Here is a 22,752-nt window from a genome sequence, read left to right as displayed (position 1 = left end):
TTTTGTTTTTAAATATTTATAGCAATGGCAACCCCTTAAATGAAACATAGAATAATATTCTTTTTTTGAAATAGTCACCATGCCTATTATAATACTAAAATATTATTAGAACAACAAAAAATATTATAAAGAACTATTTATTTGATGACGTACAGCTTAGTTAAACAACTGTAAATTGGGCTTTAATTTTAATTCTTGCATCTCTTCTCGTTTCTAATTATGTATAGTATAGTAAGCATGTAATAATAGTATTATTAATAACTAATTACATATAGCAGTTACTAATTAATTAATTAGTATTACTTACACTATAAATAGTTTCATAGATGTCTCTATTAACACTTATTAGTAGGGCGCATTTTATAACCATTCCAGCTTCATCCCTGTCAAACTTCAGACTATATAGAACCTATCATAAAGCTTATATATAGGTATTTAAATATTTATTCATTTTTATTAAAAAGATTTACCGAGTTAAACTTTGTAAAAAGTTTGTAACTCCTTACCTGTTTCAACCGCTAAGCAGTTTGCTTTGAAATTATGCTACGGTTAAGAGGGAAGATGTGGCAGGGAAATTACAGGATATGACTCCTAATCCTTCGGAATGGAATCGCATGAAGTATGGGCAGGCACATGGCGGGATTGTGTCCGGGTACTGTTCATATCACTTATCGGATTCCTAGTGGGCCGTCAGTTTATCTGCTATTCCGTTTACATAAAATAAATATTAATAATCTAGAAACTTCTCAAATTGGTTCGAAAGTTCTTTGAAGTTTGACAGTTTATGCGCTTATTCCACGATTTACTGAAAATGTCTATTTATGCATTTATATTATTATAAATGCATAAATAGACCTTTTCAGTATAACCTTATGGTTAATGTTACAGTTGAAACTCTGCCGTTCGGTGGCGTTGGATACAGTGGTATAGGTGCTTACCATGGAAAGGCGACATTCGATACATTCACACACAAAAAGAGCTGTCTGGTTAAGAACTTTGCAGCTATTGGTGAAAAGCTGGCTGCGTAAGTATTATAACATGACGACTCCATAAACATAACGTCTATTTTTATTAAATAAATGTCAATAAAATTAATTTAATATCATTTATTTTATTAATGTTACAGTAATCGCTATCCCCCGTACACGGATGGCAAGCTGAGCTTGGTATTGGCACTGATGCGCAAGAGAAACACACCATCCCTGAAGCTGGTACCATACCTACTAGCGTTTGCGCTAGGCGCCGGTCTCACATATGGAATTGTTGCCTGGAATAAGGTAAAAAAATTGAGATAAGTTAATGTTAAAAATGAATATGTACAAATACACAAAATTAAGTTTAATCTGCATTTTGGTTGTATAAACTCGAATATTATAATTATTGAATATGTAGTGCGTTATTGAAATATTAGGTGTAGAATTTTTTTCTCTTAGACCAGGTTATGCGTTACTAAATTTTTATCATATTGGTATAAATTATATGTCAAGCACTGTGGTTAATTCTGAAATAATCTTTAACTAAAATTTCAATTTGATGGCGCATTTTTAAGTTATTCGCAAGTAACAATTTTAGTTTAATAGATAGGTTTAAAAATGCATTCCCTGGGAGAAACCTATTGAGTATGGTAAACCAGTTTTCTTGCTGTATTAAAAGACATATTTATATATATGTATAAAATTATGTATCTTTACTGTGCATAAATAAAATAAAAAGTACAAACTTTACTTAAAAAGCTTTGGCTCTTCTTTTTAATAATGTTCTATTAAGACACTCGAATTACACATCTGAAAGTAATCCACAAATCTGAATAATTATTTTTTATTGAGTATTATTGCATACGAGTACAAATAACATAGCAGTTGAATATATTTCATTAAAACTATACATAATTCTGAGGGGTTATGGAATAACAAATATGAAGTATAGTAAATCAAGTCATTCTTTTTATTTATTTTAATAATAAAGTTAATTGACATCTTTAATTATCTTATCTCTCACTTAGTAGTGTCTGACCGACCTGGGTTTGCTTGCAAATTATATTTATCCTATCACGTTTTAAACTTCATTACCTCCTAACCTATCGAATTATGGGCATTGATACTTGTTTTTTTGTAAAGTAGTTTTACTGTCCTTGACACTTGGTTAACCGTCTGGTTGCGGAAAAGCACGTTCCAATTGGCGCATTTGTTTGATACACCGCGGCATTTTTTAAATAGTCGAGGTACAGCAATCAAACGCGGCAAGCGTAATCCATCGGAACATTGTTGCCTTGCCTATCACCAAGCTAAATATATACAAATTTATCTAAATCGATGTCTTGATATTTATCGTTTACCGTTTCAATCAACCAGATATTATTGAATGCGTACTAAATTTCTATTCTTGGACGTAATTAGCAATTAATGAAATATATCCACATCGAAATTGCCTACAAGTAAATTATATGTTTCATTTTAAACAATTTGAATGTATGATAATATTTTCAAAAATATGTTTAGTTTCCTGAATTTGGTACAAATTAGTCATCTCTCATAGTATAATAAAATTTAAACAGCTAATTTGTAAATGGAATGTATTTAACGACATTAATGTTACATTTATAGTAATAGATAACTTCTAATATTGTTATATACGCGATGGTTATAAACTTTTTAAAATCATCAAATTTGTTTCATTCAGTCACTGCTTTTAGTTAGTAGTCTTCAATACGGTACATATAATTAGTTTTATCAGATATTTCCTACAGAGTAAAGTAACATTTACAATTGACTTATCCCTTGTATTGAGAATTAATTATATTAATATTAGTATCTTCTGTACATTTATATCAAGAGATCTCCACTATCTCGAATGGTTGTAAATAGCTATTTTACCATAAAAGTCTTATAATTTCTGGATGGTAGACAAATGATATTCACCACAAGGTTATCTCTATATAATTACTATCTACCTTAATGTAAGTAATTAGGACCCTAATTGAAAATATTGCATGGACAAGACCTAGTTTCAAAGATGTAAACTTTCTATATGTCAATTGTATTATATTACTGATTCCAAGCTATGATCAAATATTAAAGAGAAAATTATTTATTTATTATAATCCAATTTATTTCTCACTTTATAATTTTTTTTTTTTATCAATAATATTATTATATTATTGATAAAAAATTAAAAACCTTTAAATACAGTAATAAAGTTTGCAAATGCAATAGATAAAATGAGCAAATTACTGACTTAACCGATTTTTACATTAACGCGTAAAAATACACTTACCTATTATACATAATTTCACCCATGCTAAGGGGTGCAATTCATTACCTGTGTTGTTATAAATCCAAACCCAATTGCATTTATAGACAATAAAAATTGAATAATAATTACAATGGATACGGAATTATATAATATGACACATGTACGTTCTATAAAGTACATAATATACTATATGTAGTCGTGAGAATACGATATATAATGTCTCTAAGACATCTTACCTCTTGTAGTACTTGTAACTAATAATACTACCTATACTCAAAAGATAATCTAATTAATCCATATAAAACTAGTCCTAAGTATTTACCGCAAGTAAAGACATCCAAAAGGAAGCTTGCGATACTCGCACGCAACGTGCATTATTCATATACACATGGTTGGTAGTTGGGAGGCAGTGCATATTCTGTACAAAGTCACAATTCGTGGCAAACAACTTCAAAACCATAGACAATGAAACGGGCACAATTTTGTACGTGGCTTTATTGGCGAATGGCGAAATATTTTGTGGCATAAAGTACATTTCGATTATAAATGCAGGTGACGAATAAACTTCAATCGCATTATTAAGTACCTATATAACTTAATACTACCTATCAAATTTATATTTATATGGGACCAAGAACAAGGAATCTTTAAAATATATTTTTCTTTTATATTAAAATTTGCAATAAAGAATATTTATAAAATTTGAGCGCGTTTCACCGCAATCTCACCTAAATTATTAAAATTCCATAAACATATAAAAACAAACGAATAGTTGAAAAGTAACACATTAAGTAAATGAAACGTTAGTGTACTGTTTATTCCCGCTCGCGTAACCATGATTATCAGGGATAAGAAAGTAGCCTATGTCCCTCATCACTAATGTATACGTATATATTCTAAATCAGTGGCACCAATGACTTCGACTTCGAGTTTTTGTATCTGTTGACGGTGTCTATTGATTTTGAAATGACAAAATGAAGTGTTTATCTACTTTTTTTTATAATAACGTATTTAAAAGAATTATAATATTAAAAACGTATCGCTTAATTACGTAGCCAACTGAAATTGATATCGTGCAATAAATAGACAAATTGTGACTATTACGTCACAACTTTATATATATTACATTCAAATCTGTTTGGTTTATTTATTTGTACCACTAAGTGGCAACTACCTATGAATTATAGTTTTTTAATTTTATGTACAGTTTCAAGTAAAATCGTAAAAAGTAATAGATTATTTGTTCTAACGTTGAATTGTTACCAGAGTGAGCCTGTATAAAGTCGTCTGCGTGAGTGCCTCGTTCTCTTATTTCCGCCACCAAGCAGCTAGCTTTGTAGTTACAAAGCGTAGCGTAGTGTAGCAGTTGTAGGCGGGGATTATTAAGCAGTGAAATTACAGGATACGAGGCATGACATCTTTATCCTCTAGAATGGCAACGCATGAGAGGTATCACGAGTGTTAGATGACATCATGACGTCCGTAGTACTATGCATGTATATAAGCGACGGCTAAAGCTTGCAATTGTAACGTAATCTGTAATTAATAATTAACAATATTTTAATATATCACATTTCAGATGACATCGGAAGATTTGTAGATCCTGTGGCTGATGTTAGTCTACCTCGGAATGCCTTACGTCTATGGATTGTGATAATTTTGTACCATAGGTATCTAAGTTTATCATTGAATTAATGAGTTGTTATTTTCTAATGATGATAATGCATTTATTATTGCTATTTCTGTTAAATATTTCTATGCTTGTTATCTACTGTTCTGTATTATTGATATTCTTTGTGTAAAAATGAATAATTGAGTATATTTCTAAATGAAAAGTTGTAAAGTCTTTATTAAAATTATAAAGTAAGCACTTGTAGAGTATGGCAACTGCAAATTATGATTAGACTTCATTCATGCATTAGTTCGACTAAAACGTGAATTATTATTTTTATATTTTGTGGTACCTAATATATTTATAAAATTATGTTCCTTAGCTTGTGATTTTTATATTATCCCAAATTTTTATATCAGTAATAAAATATTAAATATTAATTATTGAAACCAGGAAGGCTAGAATTGTAATACGTACTGTAAATAGATTGTTACATAATGTGGGTTTTTTTTTATTCGGATTGGGTTGTGATCCGAAACACCGTTGACTACCAAGACAAGAAAATTAACGTGTGCGTATATATGTGAGACGATTCAAGAAACAGAAATTGATTATGAGCCTTAAAGTAACTCTTTCAGTGTCAAATATTACGCCCATACTGCGGCAAGCGTGTATACTCACAACTTATTTTGCTAATTGTATCTGTCTAAACTATTGCCTAAAAGTGAGTACCAACATTGCAACGTGATTTTTTTCAATAGACTGGCTAGTTACAGTAATAAGATAACAAATTTGTGCACAGTACTACAGTCGATCCTGAGATCATATTGAATGTATTCTATCGCTCTAGCTGGCCTTTACAACTTCACTGGACAAAAATGTAGAACAAGTCCTCTGCACTTCAAACCCAATACAACTCCTGAATGTACTGATAATTACATGCAGCCCTGGCGTGCACAAATATGATTATATTATTCCATATGCCACATTTGATTCAGTCCAAGGCATGTAACAATGTAAATAAGTCACCGACTAATATTAGTTTATTAAGTCCTACCGTTTTTAATTATTGGGAAATGGCAATTTTAGGTACTGGGACCTGTAAATAATCTATTTATAAAGATTGTACGACGTATTATATATTTAATCTCCTTTTCTTATTAATAAAAATGTTATAGTTATTTACAATACATTGTAAAATTTATATGAACAGATATATTTAAATAAATATCATAATTTACTTGCGTTGTGTTCTATTATTACATTATAGACCTACTGATTCAATAATGTAATGTTCTGGCTTAGACCTCGATCTGTCTAGCAACTCAAAACTGAGTCAATTTATATTCTGACTATTCAGTGATGGAAACTCGGATAACTAATTTGGTTGAAGAAGTTGGGCTGGTCCCATACCATATTGGTTTGGAAGTTTCTAGTATACCTACCCTACAAAATTTGGTCATTTCAATTGACCATGATGTGGACATTTGACAGTGCCTTTGACTAGTCCATCTTAGATAACGGCTGTGAAAATAACAGTTATTAGAAAAGCGTACTCACACTGAACTTCTAATTTTTGGTATAGATAGGTATTTAATTTATTAACCACGACTTATATAAGTTATGTAATCTACGGAGTAATAATGTTTCAATGCGTCATTTTATAAATGTGCCTATGCAGTACTTTATCAGCATCGTTGTTCTTTTGTTTCGTTCGTAGACTTTTGAGTCGTTTACAGTCAGTGTGTTTGCCGACATAACGTTAATGAATTGGTGTATTGCCAAGGACAATAGGCGAAAATCAAGCTTGTGTGACTAAGAATAAAACAATTTTTGTGAATTAGTGTGCATTTTCTTTTTTGGATGTATTAATTTTTTTGGAAACAAGTGAAGATTTTTGTTTTTATTTATAAACCGTTTTTGTTCAATTTTCATAAGAGCGATGCCAAAGAGTAAAGTAAGTAAGTATAGGTATATATATCAGAGGGGCGATGCTAACTCTTATAAAACAATGTTAATTGCTGGGTGTGGTAACCAAAAGCGTTATATTTATCTTTTTTGTTCTGTTTGTACAAAATCACACTTCATATGCATTTATCCAATTATCACTACATCGATTTTTTTAATTATATATAATCAGTATTTTATCATTTATTATCTGAAATTGCTTCTTTAAAAATAGTAGTACTTTTATTTAGGGAAACGTTAATTATGGCGGTCGTGTTTTTATTTTGTAGATTTATAATATTATTATATTGATCAGATAAGTTGTAAATTGTATATATTTGTTCCATGTATAATATATAAGCATAAAAGTAGGTACAATTTAGGTAAGTTTCTTGGTTTTTTTTTAAATCCGAATCATATAGCAATAAATTTTCCATTTTTTTGGTAGGTTTGGTGTGTTCCCCATTATTTTACACAGGATATGAAGCCTTAAGTCTTACACCAGATATTGAATTATACTAAAACTTCAGTAGGTACCTAAATATAATCATAATAATATATCTAATTTCAACTGTTACATGATAATAATAATAATCTTTATCTCAAATAACAAACTATTACAATTTTTGCTCATAAAAATATTTACAGGTATTAATCGAGACAATACTGAGAGGGGGCTGTAAGTCCACCTTGTCTGCTGTTGTGTTATAGCCTTTATTAGTATACCAATACAATAAAAAATCAAGATGACGATAGCATTTGAATTCAAAACAAAGTAAACGTTTACAATAACACAAGAAAGTTAACTAACAGACTAAAACTAAAAAGAAAACTAATAATTATTCATTAAACATTAAAATTCGACAATAACAAAATTAAATATAATCTAAAAATTACTCAGGATTACTTTGGTAGAAAATCACACGCAGGTCCGCGCAAACGCACACATATTCACCAATTAGTGGATTACAACGCTACGAATCAAGGCATTGTTTTTGCAGGAACAATTTGCTACATTTGCGCCGAAATGTTTGTAAAGACAAAATAAGTGACAGAAACTGAACTTTTTTTTTCAGTTTCTATGTCACTTATTTATTACCACCAAATCTTTTATGATACGCCACTGGGCTGGGTGTGTTGGTGTTGGTATCTATCATTTACCCCCAGAATCATCGGTATTTTCCGAAGAATACTATGGCCACATACAAACAACAGAGATGAATGGAAGAGAAAAACATATTACGCCGTCCCATAATAAATGGGATAAGGAAGAAGCAGATGATGACTATGGTCACATACAAAGCCACAGAATAAATATATCCTTACTATGAAATTAAAACAGTAATTAGTAGTGACTTGTAGGAGTGCCTGACAAGCCTACAAGGATTCCCTCTTAAACAGAGTAAACCCAAGTATTACTGTATTATTGACATAAGTTTATTACCCAAATTTATCACAAGAGTTTTCTCTATCTCTTTCATTTACATACCTAGCCTTTCGTGTTTTCAAAGAAGCGAGATAGCAGACATGTTGACTTGTGAGACTGAGTCTTTCCACACTTTATAATTCCTTCCTTTCACATCAGATTCCTCTACTTACCGCTATACCCGCTCTATTAAACATGAATAATTTAGAAATCTCTACCTTTTAGTAGCTTACATTAAGCTGTAATTACTATTCTTTATGTTTATTTAATTACTTTTAATAATACCTATATGTTTTATTTATATTAGTGGCAAAATAATATTTGATTATACCTATACTGTTTCTTACCGAAACATTGTTCCTAATGATTGTAAGTCCTATCCTAATTTATCGGATCAGTTAAATTCTATTCCTACCAAAACTATTTATATTTCCCATTCCGCGATTGCACTTTGTGGCAAGCCATAATAAAAACTTTATTAAATTGTATGTAGGTTTGATAATGCAATACCGCGTTTAAACTGTTGGCAAGGCTGTACGTCTATATCGGGTTTAAATATAACTAGTATGAGTTGCCATTAATAATAAAATTAAAGGAAAAAATTACAGCATTTTACATAACTATAATTATAGTTCTTAATTAATTGTTATAATGGACAGTAATAATAATAATTTATTGACACCAAATATACAAATTTGTATTTTCAATTAATACTGAAATTAATGTTTACTATTCACAGATTGATGTGTGACTTTAAATGGTGAATGTATTTAGGAATGAGGACTCTTTAATGCAGCAAATAAACTACTAAAAATGATCAAATAACGAATTGATTGACACAATAGAACGCTGATTAATAAACAATAGAGAATTATTAATAACATTGATATATAATTAGTCCACAACAAACTAAAATTGTACTTTTTACTGTATACACTCGAAGGACAGGCACAAAATACGCTTTTAAAACACTCTCACAATATTATATACGCATTCACAGAGTTTTTTACCTCATATTCTTTAGCTGTGCATAGAGTGGACGCCCATTTAATCATGATACTAAGCCAAAGAGTACTAACCGTAGATGGAGTAATTTTCATTGACTTCAATGTAAAACACGCTTAAAATATCGGTGTTGCCAACCTAAAATAAGACCCGATTGTCGCTGAACGAAAACCACATATCCACGTCAAAAGTCATAAAAAAAAATAAAAACCAGTGCTTGTGATGAGCAAAGACGATTAAAAAAAGTGTCGATAAGCCAATATTCTGCAGAAATTAGCCAGAATCTTCAGGTATCTACAAAATATAATAAATAACACCGTCGCATGTGAGGGTGCTATGTGGTGGTGCTGTTCTTCTTCCGCTAGTTCAGGTGCTTATTCACATTTGAGGGCTTAACTGACTACTCCCTACCCATAAATCCTATATGGCGGCCATATTTATAAGTCATGAAAGGCGTTGACGCTCGACCCCATCATATTTATTTGCGTTGTATTCTTTTACAGGACCGATGGCTGCTATACGCAAAAAATTAGTTATCGTCGGTGACGGTGCTTGTGGTAAGACATGTCTCCTGATCGTGTTTAGTAAAGATCAGTTTCCGGAAGTGTACGTGCCGACAGTGTTTGAGAATTACGTCGCCGACATAGAAGTTGATGGAAAACAAGTGGAACTCGCGTTATGGGATACAGCCGGACAAGAAGATTATGACCGACTGCGACCATTGTCTTACCCCGACACCGACGTCATCCTCATGTGCTTCTCAGTTGACTCTCCTGACTCACTCGAGAACATACCTGAGAAGTGGACACCTGAGGTGAAACACTTTTGTCCTAATGTGCCCATTATTCTTGTGGGTAACAAAAAGGATTTGCGCAATGACCCGGCCACAATCAGTGAACTTCGCAAAATGAAACAGGAGCCAGTTAAACCTCAGGAAGGCCGTGCTATGGCAGAAAAAATAAACGCGTTTGCATATCTGGAGTGTTCGGCAAAGAGCAAGGAGGGAGTGCGTGAAGTGTTCGAGACGGCGACTCGCGCCGCGTTACAGGTCAAGAAGAAGAAGAAGACCAGGTGTTGTCTGCTGTAATTGTGCTGTTGTTGGGCGAACTCTGATTTATGAATTGTACGCATACTGCCTGTTAAACTTACGTTTAAAACGACTCGGACTGCAGCAGTCGCGACGTCGGCCAGTGCTTCCTTCCGATACTGACAGCTGACGCGATGTCGCGGCGCGCGTTGCACGCACACCCACTCAGTATTCGTGTGACTACACTTTCACAACTGGTACTTGTATATTTTATAGATATTCTATAAAGAGTAAGCGTAATTGCCTTAAAAAAAATATGTAGTCGGGGGGAGAGTGTTGACCTCCAGCTTTGGAGGTCCACTAGATTTTTTGTGCTATCATGTTATATAATCAAGTAGCATTTCTTTTAACTATAGGTGTATTTGCGACCGGTGTTATCACTGAGACTCGATTGTTTAGTTTGATATTTTGTATTTTAATTTTTCAATAAAATAGTGATGTATAAATTGTGTAGGATGTTTATTTGACATGGAGCATGAGCTCCGACTCTCAGCAAGTGCCTGTCCACTGGCCACGCCGTGAGGTGCCAGTGTGCATACGGCTCCTTGGGGCTAAACATCAGCTCATGGTTCTTAGGCAGTTTTTATTGTATCTATTTGTTTGTGTGAAAAATTAACTTTCCATATTGCATGCTACTATCATTTATTAGTAATAAAGGAACCCCATGTTTTAATAATTCTTTTCTATACTTTTTTTGACTTTTATAAGAAATTCATTCAGCATTTATGGATCAAAAAGGGCAATTAAGTTAAAAAAAAATCTATGTTATGTTTTATTAGTATTGTAAGTACAAAATTATCTTTCAAATATACATTAATTAACATTTAATTACGACTTCCTTTTATAATTTAAGATATTTTGGATCTATTCCAATTACAAATTTATTAACTAATCATTGAAAGTTTCAATTTAGGTATTCCTCCTTGACATTTTTAATAGTTGGAGGGGATTGAACCTCCTGCGTGGTGCAAACATCAGCTGTCTTTGCTGGTAAACAGAAGCAGTGCGGTATGGCACTGTTTGTCCCTCTGGCAGGTGTTTCTCCATTCCCACCAACTCTGGCACCCAATCAGCATACACTATCGCATTAGTTAGTGTCAGGCCACTCTGATTTGATGTGATGATGTATAGCACCTTCTTGGCCTGATCAATATTCCGAATCAATCCTATGAAACAAACAATTATCAATAATATATATAAATGAACAAACAATCGTGAATTTATCAATTTTAATCAGCTCTTTATTGCTGTAATGTTGATAACATTGCAATACATAATTTTACATTAGCAAATGAAATTAATACAAAGTTCTCAAGTATTATAATTATTAATCTATAAATTCGTAGGTCAAGTATTTCATACTAGCTAATGCGCGTGACATTGTCTGTGTCGACCTAGATACTAGACAATGATACAGGTTTTAGATTCACATTGAGAATTACAAATAATTACCTTAATATGAGAACTAAAAATATTAAACATTAGTGAAAACATAAAATAAGTTATATACATATAATGTAGACAGTGGAGCCGATTTAATTGGAATAAGATAGATTTGGATAAGTGAGTTATCAATTTATGGCATAACACTTTGCTAAATGTCCAATCCATTGAGCAGTATATGCGATTGTGATTTAAATCTTCGCAAACACAAATTGTATGAAATCAAGGCGGTATTAAAATGGATTCTTACGTCATTAGGTTCAAGTACATACATGACTCACTAACGAAATCGTTATTCACTGTTTATGCACTATTTAAATAAAACAAAACTGCTAGAATTCGTAATTGATATTACTATTAAATCATTTAGGTGAAACTGCTTACAAATTGATACCATTTAGGTTTTTAATGGTTTTGTTTAGATCAACTCCGTAGCAGCTTTTATTTATAACTACAGAAATAACACTGCAATTTTGAGAATGGGTTACGCCTATAGTAAAGTATAGGAATAATGTATATGACTAGAAATAGCTAGGAAGCCTGGAGACGGATAGAGACTACTTTTTCTTAACTTATAGTTGGCGGGTTGAGGAAAGGCGTGATGTTCGTAAGAAATTATTGCGTCATCCTCTTTGCTTCAAACTTTGCAGAATTATTGTTCATAATTAATAATTGACAAAACCATCATTAACGCGAGCAACGACGGGTAATAGCTATGCAATAAAGGTCAAAGTTCAAATCATGCGTTAACATAAACACATGATCAACGTCTAAATTTAGTGGCACTGTTTTTCTACAGGATGGTCAGCACCTGATGTGCCGTTTCGTGCGTTTACCGAAATTTAGAATGACGTCATACGTAAACGTTGGGTAAGCCCGAAGCCCGATATTCATTCTACACTCACTGGTGCATTAATAATGCAGTTGGGACTGTCCTCCAGTGAGTCTGATCATTTATTAAGTGTCTATGCATTCATATCTTTACAATAGGTCGATGAGTTAAGCCGCAATTACTCGATCGTTCCGATCTTTTGAAACACATTTATTTTTTTATTATTGTCATTATTTATATAAGCAACCTTGATCAATTTTTATGTTGAATTATTAATTTTGTGTATCAATCAGTTAATATGACCATTTAATAAACAAAAACTATGTTCTACAAGACTTCATGCAATCTCGTGACTAGGCTCAACCATTTCTAATGACACAATATCAGTTATTAATTTGGTCTAATAACGAATCAAATTAAATATAGTATTTCGCGAAATTCATTCATCCTTTTTCTCGTAATTACGAACATACAGAAATGAAGAGAATCTAATAATAGCCAGTTACAATAACAAAACAATGATCAGTCTATGAGAAGTTAGGTAGGTAAAAGAACATTTTATATACTTAATGAATAACTAGTGTTAGTAATATTAAGTATTGAATACTTAATATTATATGATATAGATAGTTACTAGTGTGTCAACCATACACTTAGGTATATGATATCATACATCATATAGGTACCTAAATGTGAATATATTTAGTAGTAGCTATTATTGGTCATTTTGTTTGTTTTTTTTTTTAAATTAATACAGCCTATGTCAGTCACCGTCATATAGTCTACTTTTACGTTACATTGCATTAAATATCTCTACCTTAATCACTTCATCATGAAGAGGTAACAAACGAACATCATTAAAACTAGGATCCTATGCACTGGGTTCCTTTATTTCTGACAAGACTGCAATTTTTGTATAAAACACGAAATTTTAAATGTTTTAACATTTCCAAGTTACCAGCTGTAACTTGGAATTGGGATAAAATATTATGGAATTTGTACGACATATATAGTTGAACCCCTAAGTGGTTAATAGATCACTAAAATAAAGTACGAATGACTAGAATATTACCATATCCATGGCACAGTAGCGGTTTATCTGTAAGGGTAAACACCTGGCCAGCCTTATCTTGCGTCACTTGACATAGCGCTACGACTTTTCCATTAATCACATTCAACACTGCATTCTTGTCTACTCTTATATTAAAACCTATGTACAAATCTTGGTAATTCACCCTGAAAGAATAAAAAATTGGTTACTTATGGATTCTATAATAATAATAATAATCTTGGATAATTTTTACATCTAGTCAAACGCTAAGTACAGCTTGTTTTATGGGTACTAAACAACTGATACGAATGGATATAGGTATATAATGTATATATACATACATAATATACATAGAAAACACCCATAACAATATAATTAATCATACTCATAAGTACAAATGCTTGTGCCGTGCGGGGATCGAACACGGGACCGTCGGATGTATGCGAATCAGCTAGACCACAACGGCCGTCTATTATGCTTAATAAATCGTTTGCTTGACTGACTGATCCCCTCCGGATTGTTAGTAATGGAGACTCCTGACCAGTAAGTATGTACCATGTCAGGTCGACCTTCGAACCGTCTCTGGAAGCCATCGTGGTTAATTTCTTGTGAATTCGCCATGATATACTTACTAACTGACCTGACTTCATGGTCATTCTACCATACTAGGGTTGTGGTGTATTAACGCAGGCGGGTGCATAATTATATTATCAACCATTAAACAAAACTAACCGAATCCTACAGCTAAAACATTTGAGAAACTGTTATTTGAATGTAGAGATATTTTATAACTTCCAAAATGTCTTCGAAATTTAAAACGTATTTAAACTTCGAACCCATTTTGTGTTTTGTTCTACATAATTTGCAATCTTTTGATAAAGGCTTTATACATAAAAGTATCTACTAAAAATATCATGCAATGAACAAAGTATTCATATTTATCAGTCGTTTGAGAAATAAATAAAAACCTCATTTGTTCACAATTTCTGGTGTGCGAGTCTGACTCGCACTGTAGCAGTTTTTATTTTTAATCGCCCGACCATTGATCATAATAGACGAATTTACTAAAAATAGTTCAAGATCACGATTTTTCCTTTGGCAAACATTCCTTTGAATTGCCATTTTGATTTCAATAATTATTGAAAAATAGTTGTCTTTCTAAAGTAGATATAATACTTAATAACAATGATAAGGCACTATGACGTGTAAGTACTCAATCGTATATCTATTTTTTTTTGTTTGCACACTATATGACTCATAATCCTATTCCGGGAGATGCACGTAATGCTATTATCTTATTACGCATTCGTTATAATTATGGACCGCTGGACCGACATTTATCGTGACATGCTGATTCCGGTCAGCATTCTTTATACATATTCTATACAAGCTGAGCACGTGACTTCGCACGCTCGATGTTCGGGATAGTTCATAATATTTTTGTTTGTAAACCATTGGAATAAAACAAAACTTTCAAAGCGACTTACCACAAATATACACAATACAATAGTGTAAACAGCACTCGAACTATAGATAATGATGCTGCAAACTATATATGAGATAGGCGCGCTAACATTCTATAAATAATTGTTTTGGGTTTATTATAGTATTTTGATAAATTGCCCAATGATAGTTTTCCTTACATCTGATACTGTTACCCGCAATTTGGTCAGCACTAACAAGCGTCCCCTATTTCAACCCTCAGTATATTTTTTGTGATAATCGGTAACCTATGTGATGCCCTCTATCTTTATGCCAAATTTCATTAATATCCGTTCAGTTGTGAAAAGGTATGTTTGTTCAAAATCTAGTCATAACATTTGTAGATACAGAAAACCTAAATCAAACACTCGTATTCATGAATACAAACATTTACATCGTATGAGGAATCGAATCCGCGCCTATCGGAAGTAAAACAGTTTAAACCGCTAGATCTCCGAGGGCGACAAATAAATAAATGTTAAATTCATGAGATTGGCTCCATACGCCACCGTTGACTTTATTGTTTTTAGCGTTTTCGTGACTTTATTATACTAAGTAGCCGCTAGTAGTTCTACGAAGTCTACGTAAATAAAAAGGGGTATGTTTATCTATTTTAATATTAAAACAGGTAACGGTAACTATTTAGTTTTTGATATAATTTAATTCAGCACTGCAAATTATATTTTTTTATTAGAGTATCTAAATATATTTATGGCTCAAATAATGCCTATAAATATATACATTTTGGCCTTTATATATATACATAAAGAACAAGTACATGCTGTCGCGGACTTCTTTTAGTACATTTCTGTCTTGGCGACATTTCCCAGAGGATATTCGAATTCAAACACATGGTGAGACTAGCGCCGCGTCGTCTCGCGGATTTATTTAGTTTGTTATCGGTGTTTTCCATCACTAGTGTTTTTTCAGTTCAAAAAAATGTAAAAGATTAGACTACGTCGCTCTGAAAAAACTGTAACTTTTTACTTTTATGTGTCTACTAAGTAGAAATTGTAATCACTACTCATACAAACCTAGTAATATTATGTACCTAATATACCTAACCTGGTATAATACGATAGCGTCTGTCGTTCTGTAACGTTTTGACTTTTAAAAGAATACATAATAATTAAATTTATCGTGAATATAAATCGTATGAGATGTACAAACAAAGATATTATCTACTGATTCAAAAAAGTATACTAATTCGCGGAAAATGGCTAGTATAAATTTATGTTTTTTGTAAACAATCTAGTCATGTATTTATCAAAATACCGCTGTATCAACCAAAGGCTAAAGTAAGAAGGTTTCATGTTATTTTCTAATGTATGGACACTTATCCGGTTGAAGAATTGAATTGACACACAAATTTTCGCTGAGATTCGAGCTAACAAGCACAGGTGTTGCAATAAATCATTCTGAGGAGTAACGCTCACATTCTCCATTCATACAAAACTGTGCTGAGTCATCAGTGAGCTACAACATTCTCAAATGTGGAGGCGTCATAGTATTCTACGTACGTAATAATACTATTCTACGTAATTGTGTTCTATTTTTACGAACTAAACAATATGAGTACGTATATAAAAATATCGTGTGCAAGACACTTTTATTTAATGGAGAATTTATCTTTTCTCCTTTAAATAAAAGGGATATAAAATGTTACAGTAAGTACCTACATATCGTCCTGAAACTAATACTGTGCACAAGGCGGATAATGTGAAATATATGTACTTCTCAATACACGACGGATTCCTGCTGTTCTAAACAATATAAACAAGTGCAATATCGGAGAAATGGTGGTGGAGTAGAAACACAATGGCGGGCTATGTGAAATCGGTCCCGATTTTGACTACATTTTTTTATTAAGGAGTTTAGGCAACTTCCTACTTAGATCTGTAGCACTGCAGAGAGATTTTTTTTCGGGCTACTCTAATGCTGTTGGCCGCAGCTGGCCTTTGCAGCTTCACCGGACGATAGAAATCTATTGTGCTCTCTTTATATAGATTACGCTGCCGATACCTCTCAGGGATAAAAATTTAAGGATATTTGATACAGTGTGTTTTTTTCAAAGAAGATATATCGTTTATGCATGAGTGGGATGTATAGTGGCGTTTCCTCTTCTATTTGGCAAAATCTGCAGGTCTTTATTAAGCACAAGCCAAAGTTTACCACGTATTTATTTAATTTACAGTACAGTAACCAGTGAGGGCCCTAGTCATGATGCATATAATGTTTCGTTTATATACATGGAAATCTAGGAAGCTACTCAGGATGCATCTCATCGGTTCTCCATCACATTTCCCCTGATTTTAGTGCCGCGTGTAAGTTATTTTAGTCGATGAGTTTGCGACAGCTGGTCAGCCAACGGCGACGGTCAGTGAGAGTGAGACTCCTCCTCCGCTATCTAAGTGAAGCACTGAACACTAGAACAGTTTCTCCTATGGTTCCTAAGGTTAACCCAGGTATTGAACAAATCAGACTAAACCAATAGTTTACTGGTAATATAGTTGAGTTTCATAACTAATTTCTAACATTATTTCTAAGACATGTTCTACATTAGTATTATATCGGGTTGTATTTACCGTCTATAGATCGACCTGAGAAGGTACAATGCATGCATAAGACAAATCTACTGTACAGTTCAATCCTCTATTAGAATATGTTACACGTGTAATAAATATATTTATACACACATACATTGATTAAGTCCATACATTAATTATATAAATACTTGTGTTCGCCCAATGGTCAAAATTCAACCAAAATACATTTAAATTATAACTTTGAACAATTGTCAATCTCGATTGTTAAAGACTAAACTTTTATGCGTGTGTGTGTGTCAAGTACATGATTGTGTGTATAATGCTTATTTAATAGATTTATTTGAATTTTTAAGCATATTTTTTTAATATTACATTTCTGCACTCCTTTATATGAACTTTAAGTATAGGAAATTTTATACTCCTCCATCCGCACACTTCTCGGAAAAAGGGGTTCAAAATTTTTGCTTCACATAATAATATAATAATATTTATATATAATATTACAACGCTATCTAGACCCAAAAGCTTGTGTTATGGGCACTAGACATTTCATATAAATACTTAAATATATTTTTATAGAATACGTACATATAAAACAACTAGACCGATACAAACAATCATACTCATGAATACAAATATTTGGACCATACGAGAAATCCAACCCGCGACCATTGGAAGGCGGTGTGCTAAACCGCTAGACCACTGGCTGTCACATGTGTATACATTTATTTTAGAGACTGCAATTATAAAAGAACAGCAGTAGATTTACAAGTTATTCTTAAGTAAACTGGTAGGTAAGGGTCAATGTTTTTATGTAACTGAATTGATACAAGACCCACCTGTAGGTTCTTACCTCCAGGTGGCAGACAACCGTCGCCTTTATGCATAAGGAAGAGGACCTTGATCATAATCTGTATCATAAAATGAGGTCTACATACTATGCCTTTGGACTCTGTAACTTGACTGCCATATCATACACTCCAAATAAAATATATTACCTATTAATAAAGGTGCTTTGCAGCTGGCTGAAATGGGTGAGCCAGAGATACCCATGAAGACAAGCCCTATATTTATAGGACTGCCTATGAATAAATGCTTTCGAAATCTTGGTAGTGTTTAGAGAATACATGCTTTTTTTTTCAAAATATTCTAATGCTATTGGCCGTAGCAGGCCTTTACAGCTTCACCGAACGAAACATGCAACATCAAACATGCATTGTTTCGACATAAATAAAAAAAATGGTATTAAGACAATATGGTTTCTCTGTTGTTGTGGTCTATCCTGCTACACACCAAAATTATACAGAATTAAAAAATAGGTACAAGGAGAACTTACTCATAAGGTGTAATTCCCAGTAATGTTTGCTTCTTAGCACTCAACAGCGAGCCAAAATAAGCCAAATAATTTAAATACCTATCATCTCTTGGCGATAATGAATGGCTAGAATTTGTAGAAATTTCTGAACAACCAGATATAAAGAAATTGTACTCTAAGCCTTCTGGAAAAGGTATATTTCTAAATAATGTATCATGATAATTTTCTGAATACAGTTGTCTTACTGCATTCGAGGTCAAATGATAAGCGAATCTTTTCTTTGGGTTTTTAGAATCAATCTGGAGTAGGTAAGTAGGTTGCGTACGTAATATAGTAAGCAACATAAACTTCAGCCCCACCACATTACACATGCCCATTGTGTTGACGATCCACGGTAGAGTTTGGAAGGATTTATTGTTGTGGCAATAATGAATTAGCTCAGCAATGGCGGCCGCATACCGTCTCGTATTGTCCATTGTATTAATCATGCCAATGTGCAACATTCTGAAAAAAGATCCACATTTAAGATTGAAAATATATATCGGCTCATATTCTGGGAAAACAAGGGACACGAAATAGTTGTCTATGATTTAATCAATTTATGACCCGCCTCATGGCTAGCAACAGCAGAGTCGAAATACAGTGTATAAGTTGTTGTTATTAATATATTTAATGTACCATCCACATTTTTAAGTTTTTTGAATTGTACCTGTACATGTATCGATCTACAAAATCCCAATTACTAATAAATTAATAATAAATGTATAAATTTTAATCTCAATTATATATTTTACAGTCCCAGTAATATTTCAATGCAAAAATGTTGACATCTCGTAATAAGTATCATTTGGAAAGGTTTCTTTACTGCCTAGTTCCCAGTATCACTGTGTTTAATAAGAATGGTTGTTAACCATTGATTAAAACATTTGATCCCAAATTACATTATCTTAATTTATCAATCCATTTTATTATACTACATGTGTAATAGTTTTATTAAATTGGCATACTTTTGTGGGGTTTCCAAATGTGTAAAATTAGGTCCAAGAAGTGGTTTGGTGACAATAGTAGCTGAAATATTTCCTGCAACGGTAAATTCTGCCTGTCCAGGGTCCAAGTCTATTACCAGCACAGGCCCATGTGCTAACTGTCGGTTCACACAATACCGGAGGAATGTTGACTTGCCCAAACCTTTACCGCCACATATTATGCCCCTACTTTTACGATCTGTAAATATTAAATAAAATAACACATTAAAAAACATAATGACCACAAATTAGCAAGCATATAGATTTGTAAATGGTTATATATCATAATAATTAAATGACAACAATAAATAAGAATTGTATGCAACACCATCTATTATTTGCTTAAACAATTCATTAATAAAATTGTATGTGGTGTATTCTATAAACAGACAGTTTTTGCCTGGATTTTGCGATTTCATTATATGTAAAAATAAAAAAATTATGTAATGAATATATAATTATTCTTATAATATTGAATAAACAAACACACCCAGTGCATGTTGAATGACAGGTTCCCAATCAGCAATCTCCTCAAAATGTTTCCACGGCTTTGACAGGTATAGTGAACACTTCAAGATATCACAAGCATTTCTGACTGGATATTCCATATTTTTACTTGACTTGGTAAATAAATCTGCCACTTTAAAATGATTTTCAACAAAATCTATTTTGTGGTCTATTAACTGACTCAATTTAATGATGCCATCATGTTCACCAATATCTGTAACAATCTCCTCTGCTTCATATACTGCCAGCCCTGCAGCACTCAACTTCCCAAATAAACCATAGTATTCATTCTGATTTTCAACTGTTTTTATTCTCTGTGCATAATGACAATTTGGTGCATATACTTCATATTTCTCATCATTTAAAGTGTATCCAAAAATATCAATTTTTCCACCAAGCAATTGTACAGATACTTTTCCATGAACAAATATTTCAGCTGGATGTTTCAATACAATAACACATACATTGTTCCTATTATAAACCTTGATTGGGTTTACAAATTTGTCTGTTGATTCAGTTGACAATTCTCTTTCAAATGTTTGTTCTGATTGAAGTGTGTCATCATAATTGGTGCTCTCTTCTTCAGGTAGAGTGTTAGAATCTGTAATATCCTTAACATTATCTCCAGTAGTATCATACTCATCTGTGAGTTCATTCACTCCTTTCTGGACACTTACATTCTCTAAAGTCATATTGTCAACAGAAAATATGTTACAGCTGTTTATAGAATGTGTAACAATTTGATTATCAGATGGCATATTGCTTACAGTGGAGTGCTTGTAATTACCTAATATTTCACTAAAGCTCTGATCCACTTCCATTTGAGTGGCTGTCACAGACACAAATGGAGAAGAATTATCATCAGAAAAGGAATTGTACAGTTCTTCATTAACAGATAATTTGTTATTGACATGCACATCAACTTTATGTTTTGTTAATTTCTTAACTTTATCATCTTTGACACATTCTATATTTATTTCCATTCCTTTTAATGGCTGTTTTTTCTTTTTGCTAAATTTTTCATTCTGCTCTAATTTCTTAAGAATCTTTGATGCTAAAATTCCATTAGCATCAAATTCAGACTCATCAGAATCCAATTCGGTAACTGATTCCATCATACTACTTATTAAAGATATATTATCAGATAAGTCTGATGGTAAGCTTTCATCATTAACATTTAGAGACAAATCTTCTCCAGAGATGGACTCTATATCCTCTTTACATTCTGAGATTGACTCTGCGGTATTTAGAGATACTGAATTACTGTCATCTAAATTGACTTTCATGTCTTCATTTTTGTTTGGGAATGTCACATTGCTTTCTTCAGAAATTGAACTAATAGTGCGGATGTGTATATCATCCTCATTGCTAGAACTAGTGAGATTCAAATCTGAAAACCCGCTTACTGAACTAGAATCTTCATTGTATTTCTGTGCGTCAATATGTTCGCTTTCTCGAATTAGTTTTATGTCGCTCTGTTTATATCCATGTAGCATTTGTTTCAATTGCTTTTTAACCGCAACCTCAGTTTTGTTCTCTTTTTTCGAAAATTCTTTTTTTGCAACGTGCGCCTTTTCGAAGTATTCCATTGTCACTACTATTTAGAGAAAACGATATAATGATTTTACAAGTGTAATATACTAAGTAAGAATTATAATTAATCGAATATAATAGTCGTTCCTTACAAATTTCAAATTAACTTGAACATCTAAGTTACAAATTTACCACGAGATAAACAGTACTGAAAATCTGCAATTCACTGGTCAGAATGACACGTACAAAACTGCAGTTACCAATAATCAATATCTGGATGTCTAGAATTTAACGCATGTCAGGTAAATTTAGGTCATTTCAGGTTATATGCAGTTATATGCAAGCAAAGGTAAATAACATAACCTAGGGATGCACGGGATGATAACATAGATAGCCGACAGATGATATGTGACAGGACAACCTAAACGTCAAATTTTGACAACAGCTGTCAATTTTTTTTTTAATGTGTGTTTTCATTAATCCTAAGAACAAGAATTTAACTTTTGGACGATGTGTTTTAATGATTTGAAAAAATAAAAATAATAACCTTAACATTCAGTTTTCACTGCTATGCATAGTGCAAATACAAATATGGCCATACGTGGTTTCGACATAGGAAAATAAGTCAAAATATGATGTCGAAATTAGACTGCCAAATAGAGTTAATATTTACAAAATTTACTCACATT

At 32.4% G+C, this 22,752-nt stretch overlaps 3 protein-coding genes across 8 annotated transcripts in view; 2 read left to right on the top strand and 1 right to left on the bottom strand.

Moving 5' to 3' along the window:
* Window positions 1–6,104, top strand: part of LOC131852358 (aldehyde dehydrogenase, dimeric NADP-preferring) — a 32,471-nt gene extending 26,367 nt beyond the window's left edge. For all 4 annotated transcript variants that reach the window (XM_059203027.1, XM_059203026.1, XM_059203029.1 and 1 more), the window contains 3 exons: window positions 889–1,024; window positions 1,127–1,277; window positions 4,832–6,104. In XM_059203027.1, the coding sequence (XP_059059010.1) occupies window positions 889–1,024; window positions 1,127–1,277; window positions 4,832–4,852 (308 nt within the window). In that variant the 3' untranslated portion in view covers window positions 4,853–6,104. The remainder of the gene's footprint in view (window positions 1–888; window positions 1,025–1,126; window positions 1,278–4,831) is intronic.
* A 3,317-nt stretch (window positions 6,105–9,421) lies between these two features.
* On the top strand, window positions 9,422–11,157 carry LOC131852364 (ras-like GTP-binding protein Rho1). 2 transcript variants are annotated; one of them, XM_059203036.1, is made up of 2 exons: window positions 9,422–9,532; window positions 9,746–11,157. In XM_059203036.1, the coding sequence occupies exon 2, from the start codon at window positions 9,751–9,753 to the stop codon at window positions 10,327–10,329; it is 579 nt and encodes a 192-aa protein (XP_059059019.1). In that variant the 5' UTR covers window positions 9,422–9,532; window positions 9,746–9,750; the 3' UTR covers window positions 10,330–11,157. The 2 variants fall into 2 exon arrangements, with proteins under 2 accessions (XP_059059019.1, XP_059059018.1); XM_059203035.1 differs by having other exon boundaries at window positions 9,435–9,612.
* Window positions 11,158–11,236: 79 nt separating this feature from the next.
* Window positions 11,237–22,454, bottom strand: LOC131852363 (polynucleotide 5'-hydroxyl-kinase NOL9). Of its 2 annotated transcripts, none has more exons than XM_059203033.1 (6): window positions 22,439–22,454; window positions 20,514–22,127; window positions 20,006–20,222; window positions 19,020–19,502; window positions 13,677–13,840; window positions 11,237–11,495 (listed from the first exon to the last, which is right to left on the bottom strand). In XM_059203033.1, exons 1-6 carry the CDS (start codon window positions 22,449–22,451, stop codon window positions 11,239–11,241), a joined length of 2,748 nt encoding a protein of 915 aa, XP_059059016.1. In that variant the 5' UTR covers window positions 22,452–22,454; the 3' UTR covers window positions 11,237–11,238. The 2 variants fall into 2 exon arrangements, with proteins under 2 accessions (XP_059059016.1, XP_059059017.1); XM_059203034.1 differs by having other exon boundaries at window positions 22,216–22,446.
* Between the last annotated feature and the right edge of the window lie 298 nt (window positions 22,455–22,752).

This window comes from Achroia grisella, unplaced genomic scaffold (assembly GCF_030625045.1).
Source record: "Achroia grisella isolate CSIRO2021 unplaced genomic scaffold, CSIRO_AGI_Agris_v1 utg848, whole genome shotgun sequence".
NCBI classification, from domain to species: domain Eukaryota; kingdom Metazoa; phylum Arthropoda; class Insecta; order Lepidoptera; family Pyralidae; genus Achroia; species Achroia grisella.
The sequence above is the reverse complement of the archived record's forward strand: the minus strand, read 5'-3'. Positions and strand labels throughout refer to the sequence as shown.

Coding starts and splice junctions, on each gene's coding strand:
- LOC131852364 (XM_059203035.1), top strand. CDS start 9,579: ATGTGGTGGTGCTGTTCTTCTTCCGCTAGTTCAG. Junction 9,613..9,745: donor TTCTTCTTCCGCTAGTTCAG/GTGCTTATTCAC, acceptor ATTCTTTTACAG/GACCGATGGCTGCTATACGC.
- LOC131852363 (XM_059203033.1), bottom strand. Junction 20,223..20,513: donor TGTCATTCAACATGCACTGG/GTGTGTTTGTTT, acceptor TAATATTTACAG/ATCGTAAAAGTAGGGGCATA. Junction 19,503..20,005: donor CATTTGGAAACCCCACAAAA/GTATGCCAATTT, acceptor ATCTTTTTTCAG/AATGTTGCACATTGGCATGA.